We start from the raw sequence: 21,574 nt of genomic DNA, 5'->3' as shown, positions 1-21,574 counted from the left end.
CCGGAGAAGCTCGGAACTGGGCCCGGGGGCCCGGCGGGGAGCCCGAAGAGCTCGAGACGGGGAGGGGCCAAAGCCCCGGATGGGGGCGGAGGGACAGCGAAATTGTGGGGAGCGCGGCGGTGGGGGGGCAGGTGGGGCTGTGTCCGGGCTGCAGCTCTCTGCCTGTCCCGGACGCGAAGTAGTGCTGGGAGTGTGTGCCCGCGTGTGTTTTGGGTGGGGGTAAGGGGCGCGCCCGGCCTCGTGTTCGAGTAGAAGGGGCCGGAGGGCGGGGAGCAGTTCAGCGTGGTCATCCTGGCCCCTGGGGCGGGCTGGCCGCCGTGCAGAGCCCAGGGCAGTGGAGCGCGGCCGGGTAGGAACTCCGGGCTCCAGGCGGGCGCGTGTGAAGGACGGGGGCGGGCGGTGGCCTGGTCTCGCCCCGGGAGCGGTATGGCGGGGTGGGGCGCCAAGAGATCCGAGTTGACTGGAGAGGCTGGGAGGGGGCGGGGCGCTGGGCCTCTGGTTGGGGGAAGGGGAGCGCTATAGCGAGGCCGGTGAGGGCGCCGCGCCCAGGCTCCGCCCCTTGGGGCGGAAGGGGGGAGCAGGGGCGGGTCCGGCACAGCTGGGGGCTGGCTGGCTTGGCCGGGCGATCTAACAGTCAGTCGGTGGGATTAGGTTGAGACCGCCGAAGTCTAGATGGAGGATTTTGGTCTCTTTCCTAGTGCCTTGACTCAGCTTTTATTGATTTCACAGATCCACCTCCGACTCTTAAGCCTGAGACTCAGGTGAGCTGTCCCGTACTTTTGGCTAGTGACTGCTTGACAATTTGGGGGCTGAGATTGTGGAAATGGCCCTATAACATTCGTGCCTGGCTTCCATTTGATCCATGTTTCCTCCCTTTTAGCCACCAGAGAAACGACGGAGAACAATTGAGGATTTCAACAAATTCTGCAGTTTTGTCTTGGCTTACGCGGGTTACATCCCTCCTAGCAAAGAGGTAGGAAATGGAAAAGTGGCTGACGTGAGTCAGTGTGAACTACTTTATAGGAAGATCCTGCTGTAATAATATGTAAGACTGAGAAAACTGGAAGATTTTAGGGCTGTGGTGGGAAAGCTGGGGTGGAGGGATGGAGTCGCGGCAATAACTGGCTTCGACAGCATTAACAAAAGTTTGGAGTGTTGGTCAAGATTTTTTTCAGTGGTCTTTTTTGTGTTGTTAAATGGAAAATTTCCAGTAAGTTGGAAGGAGGCAAGTATATGAGCAAATGAGCTACAGAACACTGCTCCAGGCAGGAGCCCTGGGGAGATACTGATGAAGACTGGGTGAAGGTTTGGGGTAGAGACATGTCTAGTTCCTGGTTTTTGTGCTGGCTGTGTGGCAGGGCTGAGCTGTCACTAGACTCCTGCTGATCCTGGTCTCTTCCTCCTTTTAAGGAAAGCGATTGGCCAGCTTCTGGCTCTAGCTCTCCATTGCGAGGTGAGAGTGCAGCGGACAGTGATGGCTGGGACTCAGCCCCCTCGGACCTTCGAACTATCCAGACTTTTGTTAAGAAAGCAAAATCATCAAAGAGGAGGGCAGCTCAAGCAGGTCCTACCCAGCCAGGACCCCCAAGGTCCACTTTCTCTCGTCTGCAGGCCCCTGACAGTGCCACTTTGCTGGAGAAGATGAAGCTCAAGGACTCTCTGTTTGATCTGGATGGGCCCAAAGTGGCATCTCCACTGTCTCCCACGTCCCTGACGCATACCTCCCGGTCCCCTGCTGCTCTCACTCCTGTGCCACTTTCCCAGGGGGACCTTTCTCAGCCTCGAAAGAAGGACCGAAAGAACAGAAAATTGGGACCAGGGGGTGGGGCTGGCTTTGGGGTGCTTCGGAGGCCTCGACCGGCTCCTGGGGATGGGGAAAAACGATCTCGAATCAAGAAGAGCAAGAAGCGGAAGTTGAAAAAGGGAGATCGTGGGGATAGACTCCCACCTCCTGGCCCTCCTAGGGCACCTCCCAGTGATACAGACTCTGAAGAGGAGGAGGAAGAGGAGGAGGAGGAGGATGAAGAAGAGATGACAGCAGTGGTGGGTGGTGAAGTCCCAGTCCCTGTGCTCCCAGCTCCCCCTGAAGCCCCCAGGCCCCCTGTTACAGTACACCCTGAAGGTGCTCCCCCTACTGACAGTGAAGGCAAGGAGGTGGGCAGCACAGAAACAAGCCAAGATGGAGATGCCAGCTCCAGTGAAGGCGAGATGCGGGTCATGGATGAGGACATCATGGTGGAATCAGGTGAGAAGGTTTATAATTGCTCAGGGTGGGGAGCCGGGATGATGGGTTTGGGGGACATGATGAGCCTAGCCTTAAAGCCAAACACTAAACAAACTTTCTTTTTGTAGGTGATGACTCGTGGGATCTGATCACATGTTACTGCAGAAAGCCCTTTGCTGGGCGGCCCATGATTGAGTGCAGCCTGTGTGGGACGTGGATCCACCTCTCCTGCGCTAAGATTAAAAAGACCAACGTTCCTGACTTCTTTTATTGCCAGAAATGCAAGGAACTTCGGCCAGAGGCCCGGCGGTTAGGGGGTCTTCCTAAATCGGGAGAACCCTGACATCACTCTTTGAGGCTGGAACTTTGACATTACTTGGGAACTGAGCCTCAGAGTCTTCAGCCTCTTCAAGGCCGGAATTCCCGAGGGAGACTTATTTGAGTGTCTTCTCTGTCCTTCCTGCTCCGTGAACTTGAATTGGACCCATTACAGTTGGGTCAGGGGAGGCTGGCTTTATAGACAAAATCTGTCCGGTGAACCTGCCACCCTTTTCCACATTCAGGGCCAGGCTCAGACTGGGCTGTAACGGGATAGTTGTCTATAAACTGTAGTGTAAATACAGCACTCCCTCATGGTTTCCTCTCTCCCACTCTCGTTCACTTTCTTCCACACCGGTTGTATTTTTAATTTTGGACTCCCCATGTTTGAGCATGGTGGTTGTTCAAAGGCGGAGTACCATACCTGGTGGAGTGGGGGAGGAAAGCAAAAGGTGTCAATTATCACTAGCCTCGTTTTTAATAATATTGGCTGGCTGCTTGTACAGACAGCCAGCGTGTTGTAAATAAAGCAGAGTGGGCTCTTGTGTTTTGCAATCCTCGTTGTCCTGTTTGGGCAGGGGGGTCTTGGGGAAACCTGGCAGTTGTCTTACTGGAGTTGGGACTGAAACCCACCTTTAGGGTCCAGGGCTGTAATTGCACAATTTGGGAGATGGAGACAGAAGATTTAGGGGCTAAGGCTGGCTTGACTACATGAAGTCAAAGCCCCACATCATCCTCCCTCACCCAAAGTTAAATCTTGGACTAGCTCCCAGCTTTTCTCAAGCCAGAGGCCACCCTAAGGGGCCACTTTGGTTTGCAATTCTCGCTTTACTGATAACCTGCCCGCTCATCCCCCATAGTTGCCCCTGAGGTGTATTGAGCTCTGGGTTTGGAATGGGTAAAGCAAAGTGGGAGCCCCTCGTCCGCATTCTAAGAGCTGAAGCCGGGTTGGCCGTAGTACTTGGTGTGGGGCGGGGTGCACGCTTGGGGGTGGAGTCATTGAGGGCCGAAGACCGTTGCTCAAGGCAGCGATCACGTGAGGGTCTAGGAGGAGCTTATATAGTAACGTGACACAGGAAAATCACGTGAAGGACGGTCGGCTGCGCAAAGTGGGCGGGCTTGTGTCACGTGGCATGGGGAGAGGTGGGGCGGGGACCTCGATAGTGTTCGCGACGTTGGTGGCGGTGGTGCTGGTGGTGGTGGACATCGGCTTTGGGGTCCAGAGCTTTGGGTCTTGCTCTACGGCTCTAAGCTATCACCCCGCTGCTCCACGCCGTCCTCCTTGGGCGCGTCTCCCGCACTGGCCCTGCCCTGTCGGCGGTAGCACGTCAGTTTGCGGGTGTGCGCAGGCGCGGCGGGGGCTCCTAGTCCCGTTGGGTGGGCGGCTGAGCCCGGGAGCGCGCGAGCGAGACCATGGCGGGCAGCGGCGCGGGGGGCGGTGGTGTAGGCGAGACGAAGGTGATTTACCATCTGGATGAGGAAGAGACTCCCTACCTGGTGAAGATTCCTGTCCCGGCAGAGCGCATCACCCTCGGCGATTTCAAGAGCGTTTTGCAGCGGCCTGCGGGCGCTAAGTACTTTTTCAAGTCTATGGATCAGGATTTTGGGTAAGCGCGAGGCCTAGACTGGGAAGGACGATGGGTGTGCTAGAATGGATTGGGCGATATTGAGGGGGACAGGTCTGCCTTGGAATTTTTCTGGCCTGTAGTGGAATCTAGCATATTGTGCTATGCTATGGTTGATCGCCCATCCCAAGACGGACAAGGTTGAACACAGAGAGCTTGAGAAGAACGGACTAGACTTTAGTAAACCAGAGGCAAGGAAATTTAGTTGGAATAATGGGACACACTGGTTTGTTTCACCATTCTCCCCACTTGATTTTAGCCAAAAGGCTAAGAGGCGATGCTTGTAGACAGTCTAGGATGTGCTGATTTAAGATTCATTTATCTTTTGGTAGTCTGGTGTGTTCTCAGACGTCTGCACGAGAATTATATAGGACTATTCTGTAGCTTTTTGTTTGTTTATTTGCTCGTTTTGATTTGTTCTTTTGTTATGAGACAGGGCCTTATTCTTTGTATCCTAGGCTGATTTCGAACTAATAGAGTTCCTGCTTCAGCCTTGAGAGCTCGAATTAACAGGTGTGAGCCAATACGCTGGGCATGCAGAGTCATTATGTAGATTGGGCTTAGCGTTAGACAATCTAGGCTATCCTGGTTTATTAATTAGGTTCCATAGTATTATTATTTTGGGACGGTGTAATCTGTAATAATGAAGAGAGGTCTCTGTTGGAATATCTTAGGCTGTTTAGAAGTAGATTTTTCTGGCAAAGTTTGCACCATTCTGGACTCTACTGGGGTCTTCTTATTTTCTCTTAGGGCTAGACCTTCTTTCCTTACCCCTTGGTGGGGAGGAAATTGGAGGTTTGTTTGTTTTATTTTAAAGATATTTTATGTGTATGGGTGTTTTGCATGGGTGCTTATTTGTGCACCACAAGCATGCAATGCCCACACAAATCAGAAGATGGCATGGGGTCTCTTGGAACTGGAGTTATATATGTGAGCCACTATGTGGGTGCTGGGAATTGCACTCCAGTCCTTTGGAAGAGCAGTCAGTGCTCTTAACTGCTAAGACAGGATTTCATTCTGTAACTAAAACTAGCTAGAGCTCACAGTGTGGAACAGGCTCACCTTGAACCTGTAGCGGCCTTTGCTCTACTTCTGTATCCTGAGTGCCAGGACCAGAGATGGGCGACACTATACATGGCCTAGACCTGGGTTTATTGTTACAAGACGGGGACAGATAGATACAAATATGCTGGTGGTGCCAGTCCAGACAGCTGTATTGGGGTCTCGCAGATGAGACTGGTGCAGATAGCTGCTTGCGTGGAGACCCTGGGGCTCTAGTAGAATAGATTGGGTTCTGGGGTAATTTGGGACATTCTGGGTGATTCTGGGCTGGATGAAGATGCAGAGTAAGGCAGCCTTTTGTTTTGTCGCTCCTGGGACTGAACCTTCTGTGAGTCCTTGGGCTCAGGGTTGGAAGGTAGAGTGCATTAGGGTCAGATACCCTGAGTTGGCATCAGCAGGGGATAACAGGGTGCTGGGAGGAAAGGTTATCTACGGCCTGGCTTGGGGAGAGACTCCCTTACTTGTGAAGTCTTCGGTTGGAGCATATTCCCCGTCAGCTGGAACGGAACAAACTGGACTCTCGCTAAAGATTGTTCGACATGGGCAAAGTGATACTGTCTAGGGGGTTGTCTTGGATTTAAGTCAAGGTTCTTCTTTTTGCATTATAATTTCAGGCAATTTATTTAGCTTTTGTGCTTTGATTTCTTCATCTATGGATTGATGATAATCATAGTGTAAAAGGCTTAATTTAGGTGCACAGCACATGGTAAATTCATTTAGTACTGAGGCTAACTAGTTCGTAGACTAGATTATAGTGATACGAAATTGCCTGCCTTGAAGGAGACTGGGCCCTGCTGAGGTTGGGTTATCTTGGGAAGAGTTGTACACACTGAGCAGACCAGTGGGGACTGGGCTCTGTCATCTTGACAGCGGGTGTATGAGACATATACATACCTCAAAATGAGTCATATACCCAAGGCCCCGGAGTGTATTAGGCTAGGGTTAATTGGCCAAGAGGTTTTATTATCTTTATTTTTTAGACCTTTTTTGTTTAATTTTATATATATGAGTGTTTTGCCCGCACGCATGTATGTATGTGCACCATGTGCATGCCTGCTGCCTGTGAACATTAGAAAAGACGGTCAGATCTCGGAACTGGAGTTACGGACGGTTGCGAGCTACTTACTATGTGGGTGCTGGGAACTAAACCTGGGTCTTCTGCAAGAGCCAACTGAGCCAGCTCTCCAGCCCCCGGACAAGAAGTTGTAGTTTGAAGGTGAGGGTGTGTGTATGTGGAAGCAGGCTTCATGTCTCATACTTTGTCACCATGTACTTGCTAATGCTTATTAAGTGTAGAGGCTGGCGCTGCACACCCAGGGCACATGTTGAATAGGTGCTAATGATTTCTTGTGGGTATTGAGAAGGAACAAGTCTAGTCTGCTGCAGGAACCTGTGGGAGGCTGGCCTCCCAGGCTGGGCTTCAGGGTTTTTCAGGCTGAGCAGATTGCTTAATGAGATGAGGCAGCCGGGAAATGGGAAGCTAGTTCCCCTCTTTGTGGGAGCTCTCCTAGTGGGGAGTATTATGGTTGCATGAAGGGTGTTTTTACCCAGCAAAGGCCACACATCTGGACAGTCTCTGGATGTGAATTAGAGAGAACTGCACAGCAGAGAATTACACAGGGACCAGAGCATTTTATGGGACAGATGTGTAGAACGGAGATAAGGTTAGCAAGGCTCCTAAGTTAGATATTTGGAGCACTGGAGAACTGTCCCAGAAGGCCTGTGGAGTGGTACTTTGAGGTTTGGATCAAATGGGAAGAAGTCTTTTTTTTTTTTTTTTTTTTTTTAAGATTTTATTTATTATGTATAGAAAGTCTGCCTCCATGCATGCCTGCAGGCCAGAGGGCACCAGATCTCGTTACAGATGGTTGTGAGCCACCATGTGGTTGCTGGGAATTGAACTTAGGTCCTCTGGAAGAACAGTCAGTGCTCTTAACCGCTGAGCCATCTCTCCAGCCCAGGAAGAAGTCTTTGGAGGAGCATTGGGTCTCTAAGGATGAGCTGGGGCTGAGGGTAGAGTAAGATCAGGAGAGCAGCTGGAGTTTATTTACATGTGGAAAGAAATAGTTTCATTGTAGAAGCATAGGAGCCAGGCCCCATGGTAAAGGGTGACAGTCATGGTGACACGCCTGTAGTCCCAGGAGGCAGAGGCAGGCAGGGCTCTGTGAGTTTGAGACTGAGACTGATCTATATAGTGAATTCCAGGCCATCCTAGGGTACAAAATGAGGGCCTCTGCCCCCTCCCCCCCAAAGGCAGAGGATTGGGTCTGGAGAGATGGCTTGGTCATCTTTTAGAGGACCTGAGTTCAGTTCCTAGCACCCAAATAGTAGCTCAGACTGCCAGTGAGTCCAGCTCTGGGGCCTATTGCCCTCTCCTGTGCTCTGCAGGCGCCCTCACACACTCAGGTCAGTGACTGTCATTCACACGGACATGCACGTTCAAAAACATACAGGGTGCTAGCCTGAGTCAACATGCTTGGATAGAATGGAGATTGGGAGAGACTTTGAATGAGATTTGAATGGGGGTACTAGTCTCTCTCTCTCTTGCTTGTGCTCTCAGTTTTCCAGACAGGGTTTTTCTGTAGTGTTGGCTGTCCTGGAATTCACTGTGTAGACCAGGCTGGCCTTGGATCTGCCTGCTCTGCCTCCCAAGTGCTGCTGCTTGCTGCTGCTGCTTCTGGATTTTTGTTTTGTTTTGTTTGTTTTTTTTTGAGACAGGGTCTCTATGTAACCCTCCTGCCTCTGCCTTCCAAGTGTTAGAGTTGAAGGTGTGAGCCAACATGCCTGGCATCTTCCTGACCGCTCTGCTTTCTCCACAGGGTGGTGAAGGAAGAGATTTCAGACGACAATGCACGCCTCCCATGCTTCAATGGAAGGGTTGTCTCCTGGGTAAGGGGAGGTATTACCAAGCTGCTTCCAACCTCAGTCTTCCTACGGCCTCCCCCGCTGTCCAGTCATTGGGGGCCCTGGCTGCCCACGTCTCTCTTCATAGAAGCAGTGGATATTCCTCAGCCTTCTCTTTCTGTAGCCTCCCATACTGGTTGCTTTTTTCCTGGGTTGTTCTAGGCTTCTGAGACCCTGGCCTCTCTCTGCCCATTTCCCATAATCTTGCCACTTAAACAGCTACCCAGTGGAGCCATGTTTTCTTGCCCCCTTTAGCTAGTGTCATCAGATAACCCCCAGCCTGAGATGGCTCCCCCAGCCCATGAGTCTCGGACAGAGCTGGTTCCTCCACCTCCGCCATTACCTCCTTTGCCTCCAGAAAGGACCAGTGGCATTGGGGACTCAAGGCCGCCGTCCTTCCAGTGAGTCCTTTATGTTCTTGAGTCCTGGGGAGGGAAGCGAAGATAGCCTCCAGCCCACGCCCTTGGAGAGGGGAGACTGAGGATTCGGTACTCTGCCCCGCTGACATTGTTTGAAAACTGTCTCTACCTATGTAGCCCTAATGTATCCAGCAGCCATGAAAATCTAGAGCCTGAGACAGAAACTGAGTCTGTTGTGTCGCTGAGACGAGAACGACCTCGAAGGAGAGACAGCAGTGAGCATGGCGGTGAGGGGACAGCCCTGGAGGCAGGGTAGACTGGGACCTGGGAGGGGAGGCAAACCTCAGCATGAAGAGTGGGAGGCCTGGTCCTGAGGTTCTCATTTATACATAGCAGGTGGCCACAGGCCCAGTGGCACCTCAAGGCTGGAGCGCCATCTGGCTGGGTACGAGAGTTCCTCCACTCTCATGACCAGTGAGCTGGAGAGCACCAGCCTAGGAGACTCTGATGAGGATGACACCATGAGCAGGTGTGTTTCACACATCTCTGTCTCTGCCCAGGGCTTCCTCCATCACCTCCTCTCCCGTCCTGCCCTCCCCTGCTCTCCCCTCCGTCCCGTTAGTCTTCTTGTTATTCCATTCCATGTGGCCCCTGACCACTTCCACCTCCGCATGTCCTGCTTCTCGACTGTATCAGATTCAGCAGCTCCACCGAGCAGAGCAGTGCCTCCCGCCTCCTCAAGCGCCACCGAAGGCGGAGGAAGCAGCGGCCACCACGCATGGAAAGGGTGAGGGCTCTTTTGGGAGAAGCGGGCCTTAGTTTAGCTGGTCCTTTGACAAGAGGCTTAGGGCTCGTCTCTGTTGATGAAGAGCCTTCACCTTTCTTCTCTGTCTCTGTCACAGACCTCATCCTTCAGCAGTGTCACCGATTCCACAATGTCCCTCAACATCATCACAGTCACACTCAACATGGGTATGGAAGGTCCCCATGAGAGGAGGGGAGAAGAGGGTCTCCAGGGTTTCTGGGCCTTAGTCCCCTCATGTGAGCTCCCTCCACAGAGAAGTACAACTTCCTGGGTATCTCCATCGTGGGCCAGAGTAATGAGCGGGGTGACGGAGGCATCTACATCGGCTCCATCATGAAGGGGGGCGCTGTGGCTGCTGATGGCCGTATTGAGCCTGGAGACATGCTTTTGCAGGTATGCTGACCAATTGGCTGCCGGCTTGGGAGAGGATCTCACTCTCCCACACTGCCTCTGAGCCACTTCTCCTCCCTTCCAGGTGAATGACATGAACTTTGAGAACATGAGCAATGATGACGCCGTGCGGGTGCTGAGGGATATTGTGCACAAACCAGGGTGAGCCCGCATGGGTTCTGGTCCTTAGGCCTTTTGTTTTTAAGCCATTTCGCCTTTATTTTGCAATTTAAAAAAGAAGCGAGGCTGGGCATAGTGACACACACCTGTAATTATAGCACCTTTGAGGCAGAGACAGGTGGCTCTCTGGTTATGAAGCCAGCCTGGTATACATAGTGAGTTCCAGACCAGCCAGGTACATCTACATAGTGAGACCCTGTCTCAAAACAAAACAAACAAACAAAAAATAACAAATCGAAGTGGCTGTACATGTCTCTCCAGCCTAATCATGAACCAAATGTGAGTACCTCAGAAAGCCCACCCACTGCGCACCCCTTCCCACGCCACCCTTCTCACTGTGGTAATTGACTTCTTTGGTCAAGAAAACTGTTGATGGTTTTCCACCCATGCCTGAATCCTGGAACACGATGGTTCAGTGTTACCTGTGTCACGCTTCCTGTGAATGAATTGTACAGTGTGTACTCCCTGTTTCACTCAGCAGTGTGATTTTAACTCACCATATTGGTGAGTCATCCTCACTGTGGAACCCCCTCTCTCACTTGCTCCAGCCCGGTTCTCTGTGTCTTAATCCTTGTATCAGGCCTTGGGCCTCCTGAGGTCTTTCCCCTCTACTTGCTTGACTGGCCTTCTCTTCCCCACAGCCCCATCGTGCTGACCGTGGCCAAGTGTTGGGATCCCTCTCCCCAGGCTTACTTCACCCTCCCCCGAAGTGAGTGATGCTCAGGCAGGGGTCTGAAGTTAAGAGATCTGGGGAGCCTGGGCATGGTGGCTTAAGCTTGCAATCCTGGCACCTGGGAAGCTAAGACAGGAGGCTCTCCCAAAGTTCGAGGCCAGCCTGGAATACATAGTGAGTTCCAGGCCGGCCTGGGCTACAGAATGAAACCCTACCTCAAACAATCAAGAACAAAAAGAAACTAGAAGGGCCAGAAGATGGGGCTGGGCTTTCAAGTTACAGGGAATGGGTTCAGGAAGGCCAAGGGAGGGGTACAACAGTATTCTTAATGGAGTGTACGGGGCTTATTTTCTAGGATCTTGGTGATTATTTTATTTTTGTTCCAGATGAGCCCATCCAGCCAATTGATCCTGCTGCCTGGGTGTCGCACTCCGCTGCACTGACTGGCACCTTCCCTGCTTACCCAGGCTCTTCATCTATGAGCACTATCACATCCGGCTCCTCCCTGCCTGATGGTGAGTCTCGAGCCCCTCCCCACCTCCCTGTATGAGGGGACCTTTCTCAGTTCTCTGTTGTCTCCTCTGTCAGGCTGTGAAAGCCGGGGTCTCTCCATCCACATGGACATGGCCTCTGTGACCAAGGCTATGGCAGCCCCAGAGTCTGGGCTAGAAGTCCGGGACCGCATGTGGCTCAAGATCACCATCCCAAATGCCTTTCTAGGTATTCCCAGGCCCTGAGCAAGGTGGCATGAGAAGGGGAGGAAGAGGCCAAGGCTGGGAGCAGCACTAGGGGAGGGTAGACATTGAGAGGAGAATCTGACTTCTTCCACTGTGGCTGATCTCAGGCTCAGATGTGGTAGACTGGCTGTACCATCATGTGGAAGGTTTTCCTGAGCGCCGGGAGGCCAGAAAATATGCCAGCGGGCTATTGAAGGCGGGACTCATCCGGCATACTGTCAACAAGATAACTTTTTCTGAGCAGTGCTATTATGTCTTCGGAGACCTCAGTGGTGGCTGTGAGAGTTGTAAGTCACCTGCCCTGGTGTGGGACAGCAGGTTGTCCTGCCTTTTTCTTCAGTCCAACCCTAAACCTGGTCCAGAAAGTAGCCAGGGCCCCCAGGGTATTCAGGCACTGTGTATCCACACTTGGCCTTGCAGTGGCGAACCGTGGGGCTGAACAAACCAGGTACCAGAGCAGTATTCCCAAGGGGGAAAATGCTTAATGAATCCCACAGAAGTATATTGGGCTAGCGATGGTGACCCTGGCTGTGTCTCTGCCCTCGTAGCAGAGTTTCCTGTTTCCAGGCCATCATGATCTCTGTGCCCTTCTCATTGTGAGTGGCTCTGGAGAAATGGTTACCGGTTTCTGTCTGCTCCCAGGAATCCTAGCCTCTTAAAACAGGGACCGCTCTTCCTTTTTGTTCCAGACCTAGTTAACCTGTCTCTGAATGACAATGATGGCTCCAGCGGGGCTTCAGACCAGGATACCCTGGCTCCTCTTCCTGGAGCTACCCCCTGGCCCCTGCTGCCTACCTTCTCCTACCAGTATCCAGCCCCACACCCCTACAGCCCACAGCCCCCACCCTACCACGAGCTTTCATCTTATACTTATGGTGGAGGCAGTGCCAGCAGCCAGCACAGTGAAGGTAAGTCACCCCCACATACCAGTACAGCTAGTAGAGGGAACTCGGAGGAGAGGCAAGAGCAGGGGCTGGGGGAATCCAGGGGGCTCTGTGCTGAGCTTCACTTACCCCGTTCCCTCCCCCCTTCCAACAGGGAGCCGGAGCAGTGGGTCAACGAGAAGTGATGGGGGGGCCGGGCGCACAGGCAGGCCTGAGGAGCGGGCCCCTGAGTCCAAGTCTGGCAGCGGCAGTGAGTCCGAGCTGTCCAGCCGCGGAGGCAGCCTTCGGCGGGGTGGGGAGCCTGGTGGGACTGGTGATGGGGGCCCCCCTCCATCCAGGGGCTCAACAGGCGGTACTCCTAATCTTCGAGCCCTCCCAGGGCTCCATCCCTACGGCCCTCCCCCTGGCATGGCCCTCCCCTATAATCCCATGATGGTTGTCATGATGCCCCCACCCCCTCCCCCTGTCTCTACTGCAGTGCAGCCCCCTGGTGCTCCTCCAGTCAGAGACCTGGGCTCTGTGCCCCCAGAACTGACAGCTAGCCGTCAGAGCTTCCACATGGCCATGGGCAATCCCAGTGAATTTTTTGTAGATGTTATGTAGGGCCCACCTTGAGACCATGTTGGGTCTGTGCCCTTGGCCTGTCAAATTTCAGCTTGGTGCTCCTCGTAGTGACTGGGTTCATCCTGGTGCTTGGTACCTACCACAAGATTTTTGCCACTGTGACTCTCACCAGCAGTGCCTGGTCCTTCCCCTTCCTCAGGGGTAATCGGGACCTTTGGTTATTTGTAGCTTTATTTTTTTATAAGCCTTTTTGGGGGTTAAAATAGACTTTCTTATATTTTGGGGAATATTTTTTATAGACATTTCTTTTATATGAAGAATCCCTTCATATGAAATTTCCTGGGTCCCTTCTAACCCCAGAATATGACCACCACCTCCAATTGCCTAGTTAGCCGTCACCTGGAGGGTGGGTGGTGGTTGGTGGTACCCTGGGAAGAGGAAGTTGGGCTGGGTACCCTAGACAGCAGTCCAGGAAAGCTGGTGGTGCACTTGGGGACTGTGTAGCTGCCTTTGTTACTCTATTTATTTTAGTCACTTGTATAAAACACAAAATAAAGCAATAGAGGCCAATTCCCAAAGCCTCTGGCTCCTTTCTTTGGGAGGCAGGCAGTGCAGAAGAGGAACCGAGGGAGACAGACACAAGGAGGGACCAGTCAGGTCCAGTCAGGTCCAGCAGAAGAGGGTGGCTTGTTAGAAAGTTGGGAGGGAAGCAGGCTGTGGAGAGGAGGGACTGGTGAGATGCAGCAGCCAAGGGTGGTGGCTTACTAGAAAGTTTATTGTTCTTAAGGCCATAAAGTACGCCAGAGGACACACAGAAGTTGGCCCCGTGTTTGGCATAAGAAAAGGCACATAACTTAGGTGGTAGGGCCTGAGTGGGAGGAGTCAGATCCGAAGGGGGTTGCTGGTGACCAGGCCACCACTCTCCACCATAGCCTTGGAGATGCTTTTGAAGTTACGGAAGAGCTGCTGCTGAGGGCTGGATTGCAGGTTAGCCATATTTTCTCGGATCCGTGCTGCAGCCTGGGGAGAGGGAAGAAGAGGGTCAGGCCTCTGTCTCAATTCCCGACCTGTGCCGGGTAGCTCCAAGGCTCACCTCAATACACCAACTGTCACAGAGCATTTTTTCATGCTGTGCTTCGGGGTGGCCCTCACTCAGGGATCTCGAGGCTCTGCAAGGAGACAGGAAGTTAAGATAATCCTGATGGTGCTGGCCCAGCTACTCTGTGCCTCAAAGCTCCCAAGCTTCCCACTCTGCCCTCTTACCTGGAGAGAACCACCACCATGGCATAGAGGTCAATGGCTCCATCTGCCAGCCGGTGCAGCAGGAACTGTTCGTCTGTCAGGTAGATGAGGGTGGGGGTTAGTAGTCTGAGGGAGGGAAGGAGAGAGGGAGGGAGTTGACAGGAGGTAAGGGGGTTGTAGAGCTCACTCACTGACAATCGCTTTTTTGTGCTTTATCAGCGTGGCCTCCACTACAGTGGCAAATTCCTCCAGAGCCTGTACTGTCTGCAGAGACAAGAGTCACAGAGCTCAGAAAAAGCAGGCAGCCCCTTGCTGCAGGCTCTGCTCTAAGGGCCACTCACCAGTTCACCACTGCGACTTAACTCAGGGTGGACAACCCCTGACAGACTCAAACCACTGCCAATTCCCGTCCGCCTGGAGAGAAATGGAAGAGTAAGTGGCTGGCTAGTTGGTGTATACATACCATCTTGTCTTCCCCTGACCCTGTGCACTGGCTCACCGCCTCAGCTGTTTGCCCGCTTCTCCTATCAGGAGGCCAACATTCCCAAGAGGGTTCTTGAGGGCATTGCCCAGCCCAGAGAGTTCCTTTCCTTTGTCCTGTGGGGGAGGAAGGTCCCAAGGTCAGGACTCAGTGTCTTTCACGCTTCCCCTCCCTTACTCTCCCTTCTTCTTACCATACAGCCCTGCAGAGCCACAAACAGTCGAAGAATGTCATTTGTCCCTTCAAAGATCCGGAAGATTCTAATATCTCGGAGCACACGCTCTACTCCAGGTTCCTAGTGCAGGGGAAGATACATAAACCTCTGTCCACTTGGTAGGACGACCATGCTGAGGAGTACTCCATACCGTCATGAAGCCCATGCCCCCCGTTACTGGATGCACACTCCGTACCTTCATGAAGCCCATGCCCCCCATTATCTGGATGCACTCATCCGTCACCTTCCAGGCTGCCTCCTAGGGACACAGAACCAGAGGAGTTTGGTTTTGGAGCTGAACTCCTGAACTGAACTCTGCCCTTCCATCACGCCCTGGTCCTCACCGAGCCAAAGATTTTGCTGATGGCGGCCTCTATCTGGAAGTCTGTGAATCCCTGGTCCATGTTGGCACTCAGCATGTAAGCCATGGACTGAAGGGGCGTTGTTGGGATGTGGGGAAGAAAACAGGAAAGGGCTGCGTCAGGCAGGATGGCTCATACTCCAGTCTGCAAGACCAGCTCCTCTCTGCGCCCCCACAGTCCTCGCATTCACTTTCTCTAACCCCTGGTCAGGTCAGACATCCAGTAGGTGGTCCTCTGGGTTGGTGAACCCAGCTCCAGGCCTCAGACTTTTTAAGGGATGGGCTAGAATTAGTCTCTGGGAAAGCATCCAGGAAGCACTTAGCCGAGCAGCATCGCTCCTTCAGAAGCTGAACTGACTATGCCTCCTCGCATCCCCTAGGGCATTGGTGTAAAGCTGGAGACCCACTGCCCCAGGTGCTGCTGGGGGTTGTAGTCTGACCCAACTGTGAAGAAAGCTATAGGGCTCCAGGGGGAGGGACACAGGAAGCCCTTACCTCAGTCACATATTGCAGAATTGCCATCCGAGCCAGCTTTTCCTGGATCATCCCATAGTTGTGAATTTTGTCCCCAAACTGGGTACGGTTAGTAGCATGATCAACCTGAAAGGCACGTGTATCCCACTCGTGGCTGTGCAGTCTCCACTGGGGTGGGGACTGGAGCCTTAACTTAGATCTGGAAGAGTGTGTGAGTGTATTGCTCTGACAGAGGGAGTGCCTACAAGATAGCAGGGGCTCATGCAGAGTGATTCCTTTAGGCTAGCTAGGGATGGAGACAAGGCTTACCGCTTTGGCAATGATGGCCTTCATGGTGCCTGCTAGGGTTGCAGCCATCCCAAATCTTCCATTGTTGAGGATATTCACAGCAACCTTGAAGCCACCTCCCACCTCTCCTAGCACGTTCTCAGCTGGTACCTTCACTCCGTCAAAGTACACTTCTGCTGTGTTGGATGCTTTGATACCCATCTTCTTTTCAGGGAGCCCACTGAAAAGGCAGGGCAGGAAAGTTGAGGTGTGAATAGGTTGCCTTATGATCCGGGAGGAGGTCCCCAGGCTGTAGAGAGGACAGGGTACTGCCCATGGGTCCTAGGGTTACGGAGGTCTGGCTATGTCCTGTTACCCTGTGTACCCCCAAGGAAACAAACTGCCCACTTCCTTTGGCTCCTGTACATGCCCCAGTGTGACCTGTAACAACCATTTGCTTTTGAGAGCCCAATGCTGTCCCCTCGATTCTACCTTGTCTTCCCCCACGCTCACTCACTGGGTAACACCTCCAAAGCTTCTTTCCACCACAAAAGCTGTGATCTTCTCTTTCACGGCCCCCGTGGCTGCATCTTTAATCGGTGTCTTGGCAAAGACAGTGAAAACATCCGCGATGCCCCCATTGCTGTGGAAGAAGGAGGCGATCAGTAAGTGGTGTGGCTTAGAGCAGCGAGGTCAGGAGATTGGGCTGAAGGGATGAAGAGAAACAGAAGATTACCTGATCCAGATCTTGGTTCCATTGAGAGTATAATATTTCCCACAGGGGCTGGGTACAGCTGAGGTTCGAATGGAGGCTGCATCCGACCCACTCGAGGGCTCAGTTAGGCAGAAAGCAGCCAAAGCTTTCCCTGTTGGGGAGGAACAGGTTTGCCTGAAATCCTGCTGACCATCAAAGTTGTGTCCTTCCCATACTATCCCCAGGCAGTTCCTTGTGACACCACGAGCCACTTACACTTCTTACCCCTAGGCCTCCTAAGGTGGTCTTACCAGATGCCACTTTGGGGAGGTATTTTTCTTTCTGGGCCTTTGTACCAAAGAGCAAGATGCCTTTGAAACCGATGCTCTGATGAGCTCCCAGGATAACGCTAACACCAAGGTCATGCATGCCCACGATCTCTGCCAAGCGAGCATACTGGAGGGGAAGAAGGCGTCTGGGATGGTAACGAGCTACACTGAACTGGGCCTCAACAGGAGAGTACAGGCAACAGGGCAGCGCAGCGGCTGACCTGTGTCATCTCTACTGTGAGCATGTCAGAGTAATGTGGGACCCTGAAAGTTCAGCCTGGGGAGGACTGGTGGTGTAGCTCAGTGGTAGAGTGCTCACCTAGCATGCACCTCCCTTTCCTGAAGAAACAAGAGCAGGGACACCAAAGGGCCTAGATCTTTTGTTTCCTGAGACAGTCTCACTATGTAGCCCTGGTCAGCCTGGCCTCAGACTCGGAGGTCCCCTCGCCTCTGCCCCCAGCGTGCTGGGATTAAAGGCATGCACTGCTATGCCCAACTGCCCCTGGCCTTGGTGGGAATATTGCCCACTACCCTGTTGCCACACAGTCCCTAAAGACTTTGGTTCAGGGTTAGGACCTTGGTCCTAGTGGGCTACACATAGATGGTGTTTTCAGGGGAGGGTGTCTGCATAGCTGAGAAACAGCAGGCAGACAAGCACCCTGGCTGTGCGTGGCCCTGGTGGTGAGGAAGCTGACTGGGCCGTTAGTTAACAAGAGGGAAGAGTCCTCTCACCTGGGTATTGCAGAGGCCCAAACCACCCAGCTCACTGGGTACTTGCAGACCAAATGCCCCCAGTTCCTTGAGACCCTGCAAAGTCTTCTCCTCCACCTGCTCCAAGGAGTCATTCTTGGCAGGGTCATTCACTTCCTGGGCAAGGAATAGGATCCCACATTCAGAGGCTCCTTTAAGCTTAACATCTGCCTATCCCAAGGGGGGCGTGCCCCATTCATTGCTTACCTCAAAGAACCGGCCCACTGGTCCCACCAGCTCTTTGAGAAACTGTGTCTGTTCCTGATTGAGCACTGCAGAGTGGGAAAACAAACAGGCCAGTCAGGTAGGGAGGCCGCCCTGCCTAACTGCCTCTGACTACCCTTTGCTTACCAGATGGGTATGGGAACACCTGATCGGTGGTGAGCTGGCCTTTGAAGATTCCCACTGCAAAGGACTTGGATTCCTGGGCAAGGAAGAAACGTTTCAGGGGGCTGGTTGGGGTGGGTCTACTCCGGGCTTAGAGAGGTCAATCCAATTTCCGGGTCACTTACTGCCTTGGCTGGTTTTTCTCTGGTGGAAGCATCGGAGGAGAGGGTTCCTGGCTTGTCCAGAACTGCCTGGGGAAAGGGGAGGAAGAGCAGTTAAAAGGCTCGAGATGGGTGTGCCGCGGAGAACACCGGGAAGCACTGGCCCTGGGAACTGTGCGATCAAGTGTCTTTTCCCCTACTTTCTCACTAGGGCACCCTGGCTTGCCCTTTCCCCTACTTTCGGTGCCAGAGTTTTCACCAGTCAGGTGACTGGGATGAAGACAGAGACCCCTGTTGGTCGCAGGCTAGTGAAAGCATACAACTCCCACTTCTATGCCCCTTTCCCTCATCCGTCACTTACCTGAGCGGCCTCACTGGCATAAAGTCGCTGGGCAGAGGTGGGCCGATGTTGTCTCAGAAGCACAGTAGATTGCGAACTGTAAAGAGTCGGGGTTCAGTCCTGCCCTGGTTTCCAGACCCGCTGTCCCCCTGCCATATACAGACCTTCGGGTTCCCAGCCGCAGCAGGTGCCGCCCCACACTCGGGCTCATCCAAGCCGACTGCATCTCCAAGCTGCCCCAGAAGCCTTGACCGCTGACCTCTCCTTACGTCCAGCCTGGCTAAAGATTTTGAGTCTGGGCCCTGACTCTTGCTCCATAATGCACTGCGCTGGGGGCGTGGTCTTTCCGGCCCCGATGTATGGTGGGAGCTGAAGTTCCGGCGTGCGCCCGGTCCTTGTATTCTGAGTGACCTAGAGTGAAAGATCTTCCAGCGATCCGTTTTCTTTCTCAAACTCTTTAATGCCTCAGGTCTGAACTAAAGTCTTGTCTGCTAAATATGAATGAGATAAGATGGGCGAAAGGGGGAAGAGTTTAAGTGACTACAGCCAGGGGATGGAGGTAGACTGGAGGGAGGACTTCTTAGAGGGAGAGAAAAAGGATGGAAGGTGTATGTCAGGTGCAGAGGCATGAATTGTTTGGAAAATGTCTCCAACAAATAAAGAGGGGGATGAGGTGGCAGATACAAGCTGGAGTGTGCTCTAAGCAAATTCTGAGATCTAGGAGGTTTCACCAGTTCAAAACCTCTAAAAGCACAAAGCACATAGTAGAAGCCTCTGGTCTTTTTCATGGACTCTCGGAGAGGCTGAGCCAGGAGGATCACCGTGAATTTGAGGCCTCAGAAACTCTGTTTTGCTTTGTTTTTAAACTCCAAATAACAAGAAGCTTATACTCAGCAATTAAGAGCATTAGTCGCTGAGCCGGGTGGTGGCACACACATATAGCCCCAGCACTTGGTGAAGCAGCTGGGAATTGAACTCAGGACCTCTGGAAGAGCAGCCAGTGCTCTTAACCTCTGAGCCATCTCTCCAGCCCCCTCCTAAGCCTGATTTAAAAGTGTATTTGTTTGCCGGGCGGTGGTGGCGCACACCTTTAATCCCAGCACTTGGGAGTCAGAGGCAGGCGGATCTCTGTGGGTTCGAGGCCTGCCTGGTCTACAAAGGGAGTTCCAGGACAGACTTCAAAGCTACAGAGAAACCCTGTCTTGAAAAAAAAAAAACAAAAACAAAACCAAAAAGTGTATTTGTTTATGTGAGTGCACTCACACAAGCGCTAGTTGGTTGTTTATGTGTGTGTGCTCACACAAGCGCTAGTCGGTGGTTTATGTGTGTGTGCTCACACAAGCGCTAGTCAGAAGATGGCTTTTAATGTCAGTTCTCTCTTTCCACCTTTCTGTGGGTCCCTGATGTCAGGCTTGGCAGCAAGTCCCCTTTCCCAGTGAGACATGTCACTGACCCGTGTATACCCCTCTTTCCATACTTCTCACTGTGGTCAGGCCTGGGACGAGAAAGAGCTGGGCTCAACTTAACTCTTTTGAATTGTTGGAACTGCCTTAGAGAATCCCTCTTTTTTTTTTTTTTTTTTTTTTTTTTTTTTTTTTTTTTGGTTTTTTGAGACAGGGTTTCTCTGTGGTTTTGGAGCCTGTCCTGGAACTAGCTCTTGTAGACCAGGCTGGTCTCGAACTCACAGAGATCCGCCTGCCTCTGCCTCCCAAGTGCTGGGATTAAAGGCGTGCGCCACCACCGCCCGGCTAGAGAATCCCTCTTTCCCACTTTTCAGGAAAGTAGCTAAATTATACTGGCTTTTGGGGCGCATACTATGTGGTGCAAAGTGGCATGTGGGGTCCCGTGGCAGAATGACACCACGGTCTGCTTGCCTACTTTAGGAGCTGCAACTGCTTAGGGAAAAGGCAGCTCAACTCCAATCTGGTCGGATTAGGGAGATTAAAGCAAGAGAAGAAAGAGATGTCCCAGAAACCAAGAGGTGAAAAACGGGTCTTTGGAAGGGAGCTCTGGATCTGTGATAGGGGCCCGGGTCTCACTATGGGGTCTGGAGTGAAAGGACAAAGGCTGGGGACTCCTTAGATGACTAAATGTGTAAGTGGCTTGGCCGCAACCCTTTGTCACTTGCTTCTCACCAGCTCCCAGGTCAGCCCTCTGGCTCTTGGCACCCCCACTATTGCGGTGGGCACCTCCCCTCCTTACAGTGCTGCACAGTGACCTCTTCCAGGCCTTGCTGGGTGAGTAATTCCAGGGTTCTGAGGGGTCACGGTGGAAAGGGCTGGCCTGGGCCTCTGAGGGCAAGTGTTCCAGGTTCTGGACTGGATAGAAGCCTGAGGGTACCTGGTCCAAGCTGTAGCTTCTGTAGAGTCATCCCTCTGTGCCTCCCCCCCTGTCAATATCCATCAGCCTAACTAGAGGAGCTTGTCTTGGCAAACAGAAGGCATGGGTAGCAGGGGTGGCCAGAGAGGCCTGGGATGTGGGCGGTGACTTAGTTCTCTTCCTGTAACAGACATTCTGGACTATTATGAGGCTTCCATCTCTGAGGGCCAGGTAAGGGGGTGAAGGTGGGTGCCTGGCTTCCTGACTGAGCAGGCAGGACTGGAGGGACACACAAATTCCTTACTAAAATATTAAACTGAGACTTATGGGCCTTGGCAACAAAATCCTGAGTACTGCCTGAGGGGTTGGGGCTACTGAGAGTGCTCTTTCTGTGGCCAACCAGCCCTGTACCCCTTCTCCTTCTCCCCTTTGTTGGATTGCCCCAGTTTCAGCACCAGAGAGGCCAGGCCATAATTACTTTTCAGACTTCCTGGGAATCCTGGGGGAGAACTAGGCCCGAAGGAGTCCCTGCTGCCAGCCCCTCCCTCAGACCCTACCCCATGCTGTGGCCTCCCTCCAGGGATGCCCCATCCCAGCTGTGGGCTTTTTCCTTTTAAGAAATGAAATCCATCCTCCTTGTCTTTGCTGTCATCACCGAGGCTAGCTAGATCTCCATGTTTGCCGTAGGGCCTCTCTGCTCCTGCTTCTATCTCCTTTCCCATTATCCGGGCTCCTGCCAGCAGTGAAGGAGTTAACACTGCCAAGGCACCCCCCCCATTCTGGCTCCAAGCTCCCTCCCTCCCTCCCCCTGCTTCCTCTCTCCTCCTCTCTCCCCTTCCCTCCTCGGCTCCGCGGCTTCATCGGCCGCTGCCATCTCCAACCCCCCCCCC

The 21,574-nt window shown here is 52.9% G+C and overlaps 3 protein-coding genes and 1 long non-coding RNA gene across 7 annotated transcripts in view; 3 read left to right on the top strand and 1 right to left on the bottom strand.

The window, feature by feature from the left end:
* The window catches only part of Phf23 (PHD finger protein 23), a 4,166-nt gene extending 1,069 nt beyond the window's left edge, over positions 1 to 3,097 (top strand). The window contains exons 2-5 of one of the 2 annotated variants that reach the window (XM_050162460.1): positions 730 to 761; positions 881 to 973; positions 1,612 to 2,245; positions 2,353 to 3,097. In XM_050162460.1, the coding sequence (XP_050018417.1) occupies positions 730 to 761; positions 881 to 973; positions 1,612 to 2,245; positions 2,353 to 2,567 (974 nt within the window). In that variant the 3' untranslated portion in view covers positions 2,568 to 3,097. Of the gene's footprint in view, positions 1 to 729; positions 762 to 880; positions 974 to 1,410; positions 2,246 to 2,352 lie in introns of both variants that reach the window. The other variant, XM_050162459.1, reaches the window with a different exon arrangement.
* Positions 3,098 to 3,695: 598 nt separating this feature from the next.
* Positions 3,696 to 13,295, top strand: Dvl2 (dishevelled segment polarity protein 2). Of its 3 annotated transcripts, none has more exons than XM_050162473.1 (15): positions 3,696 to 4,149; positions 8,049 to 8,118; positions 8,389 to 8,534; positions 8,670 to 8,767; positions 8,886 to 9,021; positions 9,189 to 9,279; positions 9,395 to 9,464; positions 9,551 to 9,690; positions 9,773 to 9,849; positions 10,509 to 10,576; positions 10,927 to 11,055; positions 11,129 to 11,260; positions 11,385 to 11,564; positions 11,967 to 12,185; positions 12,316 to 13,295. In XM_050162473.1, exons 1-15 carry the CDS (start codon positions 3,956 to 3,958, stop codon positions 12,762 to 12,764), a joined length of 2,199 nt encoding a protein of 732 aa, XP_050018430.1. In that variant the 5' UTR covers positions 3,696 to 3,955; the 3' UTR covers positions 12,765 to 13,295. The 3 variants fall into 3 exon arrangements, with proteins under 3 accessions (XP_050018430.1, XP_050018429.1, XP_050018428.1); XM_050162472.1 differs by having other exon boundaries at positions 8,670 to 8,779; positions 8,889 to 9,021; XM_050162471.1 differs by having other exon boundaries at positions 8,670 to 8,779.
* Positions 13,296 to 13,479: 184 nt separating this feature from the next.
* Positions 13,480 to 18,690, bottom strand: Acadvl (acyl-CoA dehydrogenase very long chain). The gene is made up of 20 exons (XM_050162474.1): positions 18,530 to 18,690; positions 18,387 to 18,462; positions 18,050 to 18,115; positions 17,889 to 17,961; positions 17,745 to 17,809; positions 17,520 to 17,654; positions 16,770 to 16,914; positions 16,501 to 16,630; positions 16,282 to 16,407; positions 15,807 to 16,005; positions 15,519 to 15,623; positions 15,007 to 15,093; positions 14,859 to 14,921; positions 14,642 to 14,743; positions 14,467 to 14,564; positions 14,309 to 14,381; positions 14,159 to 14,231; positions 13,989 to 14,061; positions 13,819 to 13,894; positions 13,480 to 13,745 (listed from the first exon to the last, which is right to left on the bottom strand). Exons 1-20 carry the CDS (start codon positions 18,589 to 18,591, stop codon positions 13,608 to 13,610), a joined length of 1,965 nt encoding a protein of 654 aa, XP_050018431.1. The 5' UTR covers positions 18,592 to 18,690; the 3' UTR covers positions 13,480 to 13,607.
* Positions 18,691 to 18,747: 57 nt separating this feature from the next.
* Positions 18,748 to 21,559, top strand: LOC126513898 (uncharacterized). Its single transcript, XR_007595464.1, has 3 exons — positions 18,748 to 18,834; positions 20,504 to 20,602; positions 20,875 to 21,559. It is a non-coding gene; the product is annotated as an uncharacterized lncRNA (long non-coding RNA).
* Positions 21,560 to 21,574: the final 15 nt, after the last annotated feature.

The sequence above is a fragment of the Alexandromys fortis genome, unplaced genomic scaffold (genome assembly GCF_014885135.2).
Source record: "Alexandromys fortis isolate MF-2015 unplaced genomic scaffold, M_Fortis_MF-2015_v1.1 scaffold_84, whole genome shotgun sequence".
NCBI lineage: Eukaryota > Metazoa > Chordata > Mammalia > Rodentia > Cricetidae > Alexandromys > Alexandromys fortis.
Note: the sequence above shows the minus strand (reverse complement) of the source record. Positions and strands in the feature narration are given on the sequence as shown.

What these genes read in the sequence shown, in the direction of transcription:
- Acadvl (XM_050162474.1), bottom strand. Translation starts at nt 18,591, where the DNA reads ATGCAGTCGGCTTGGATGAGCCCGAGTGTGGGGCGGCACCTGCTGCGG. An exon ending in ATGCCAGTGAGGCCGCTCAG is followed by an intron (nt 18,116 to 18,386) that starts GTAAGTGACGGA and finishes CCCTTTCCCCAG; the next exon opens with GCAGTTCTGGACAAGCCAGG. An exon ending in TTCTGCAATATGTGACTGAG is followed by an intron (nt 15,094 to 15,518) that starts GTAAGGGCTTCC and finishes ACGCCCCTTCAG; the next exon opens with TCCATGGCTTACATGCTGAG.
- Dvl2 (XM_050162471.1), top strand. Translation starts at nt 3,956, where the DNA reads ATGGCGGGCAGCGGCGCGGGGGGCGGTGGTGTAGGCGAGACGAAGGTG. An exon ending in ATGGAAGGGTTGTCTCCTGG is followed by an intron (nt 8,119 to 8,388) that starts GTAAGGGGAGGT and finishes TGCCCCCTTTAG; the next exon opens with CTAGTGTCATCAGATAACCC. An exon ending in TTACTTCACCCTCCCCCGAA is followed by an intron (nt 10,577 to 10,926) that starts GTGAGTGATGCT and finishes TTTTTGTTCCAG; the next exon opens with ATGAGCCCATCCAGCCAATT.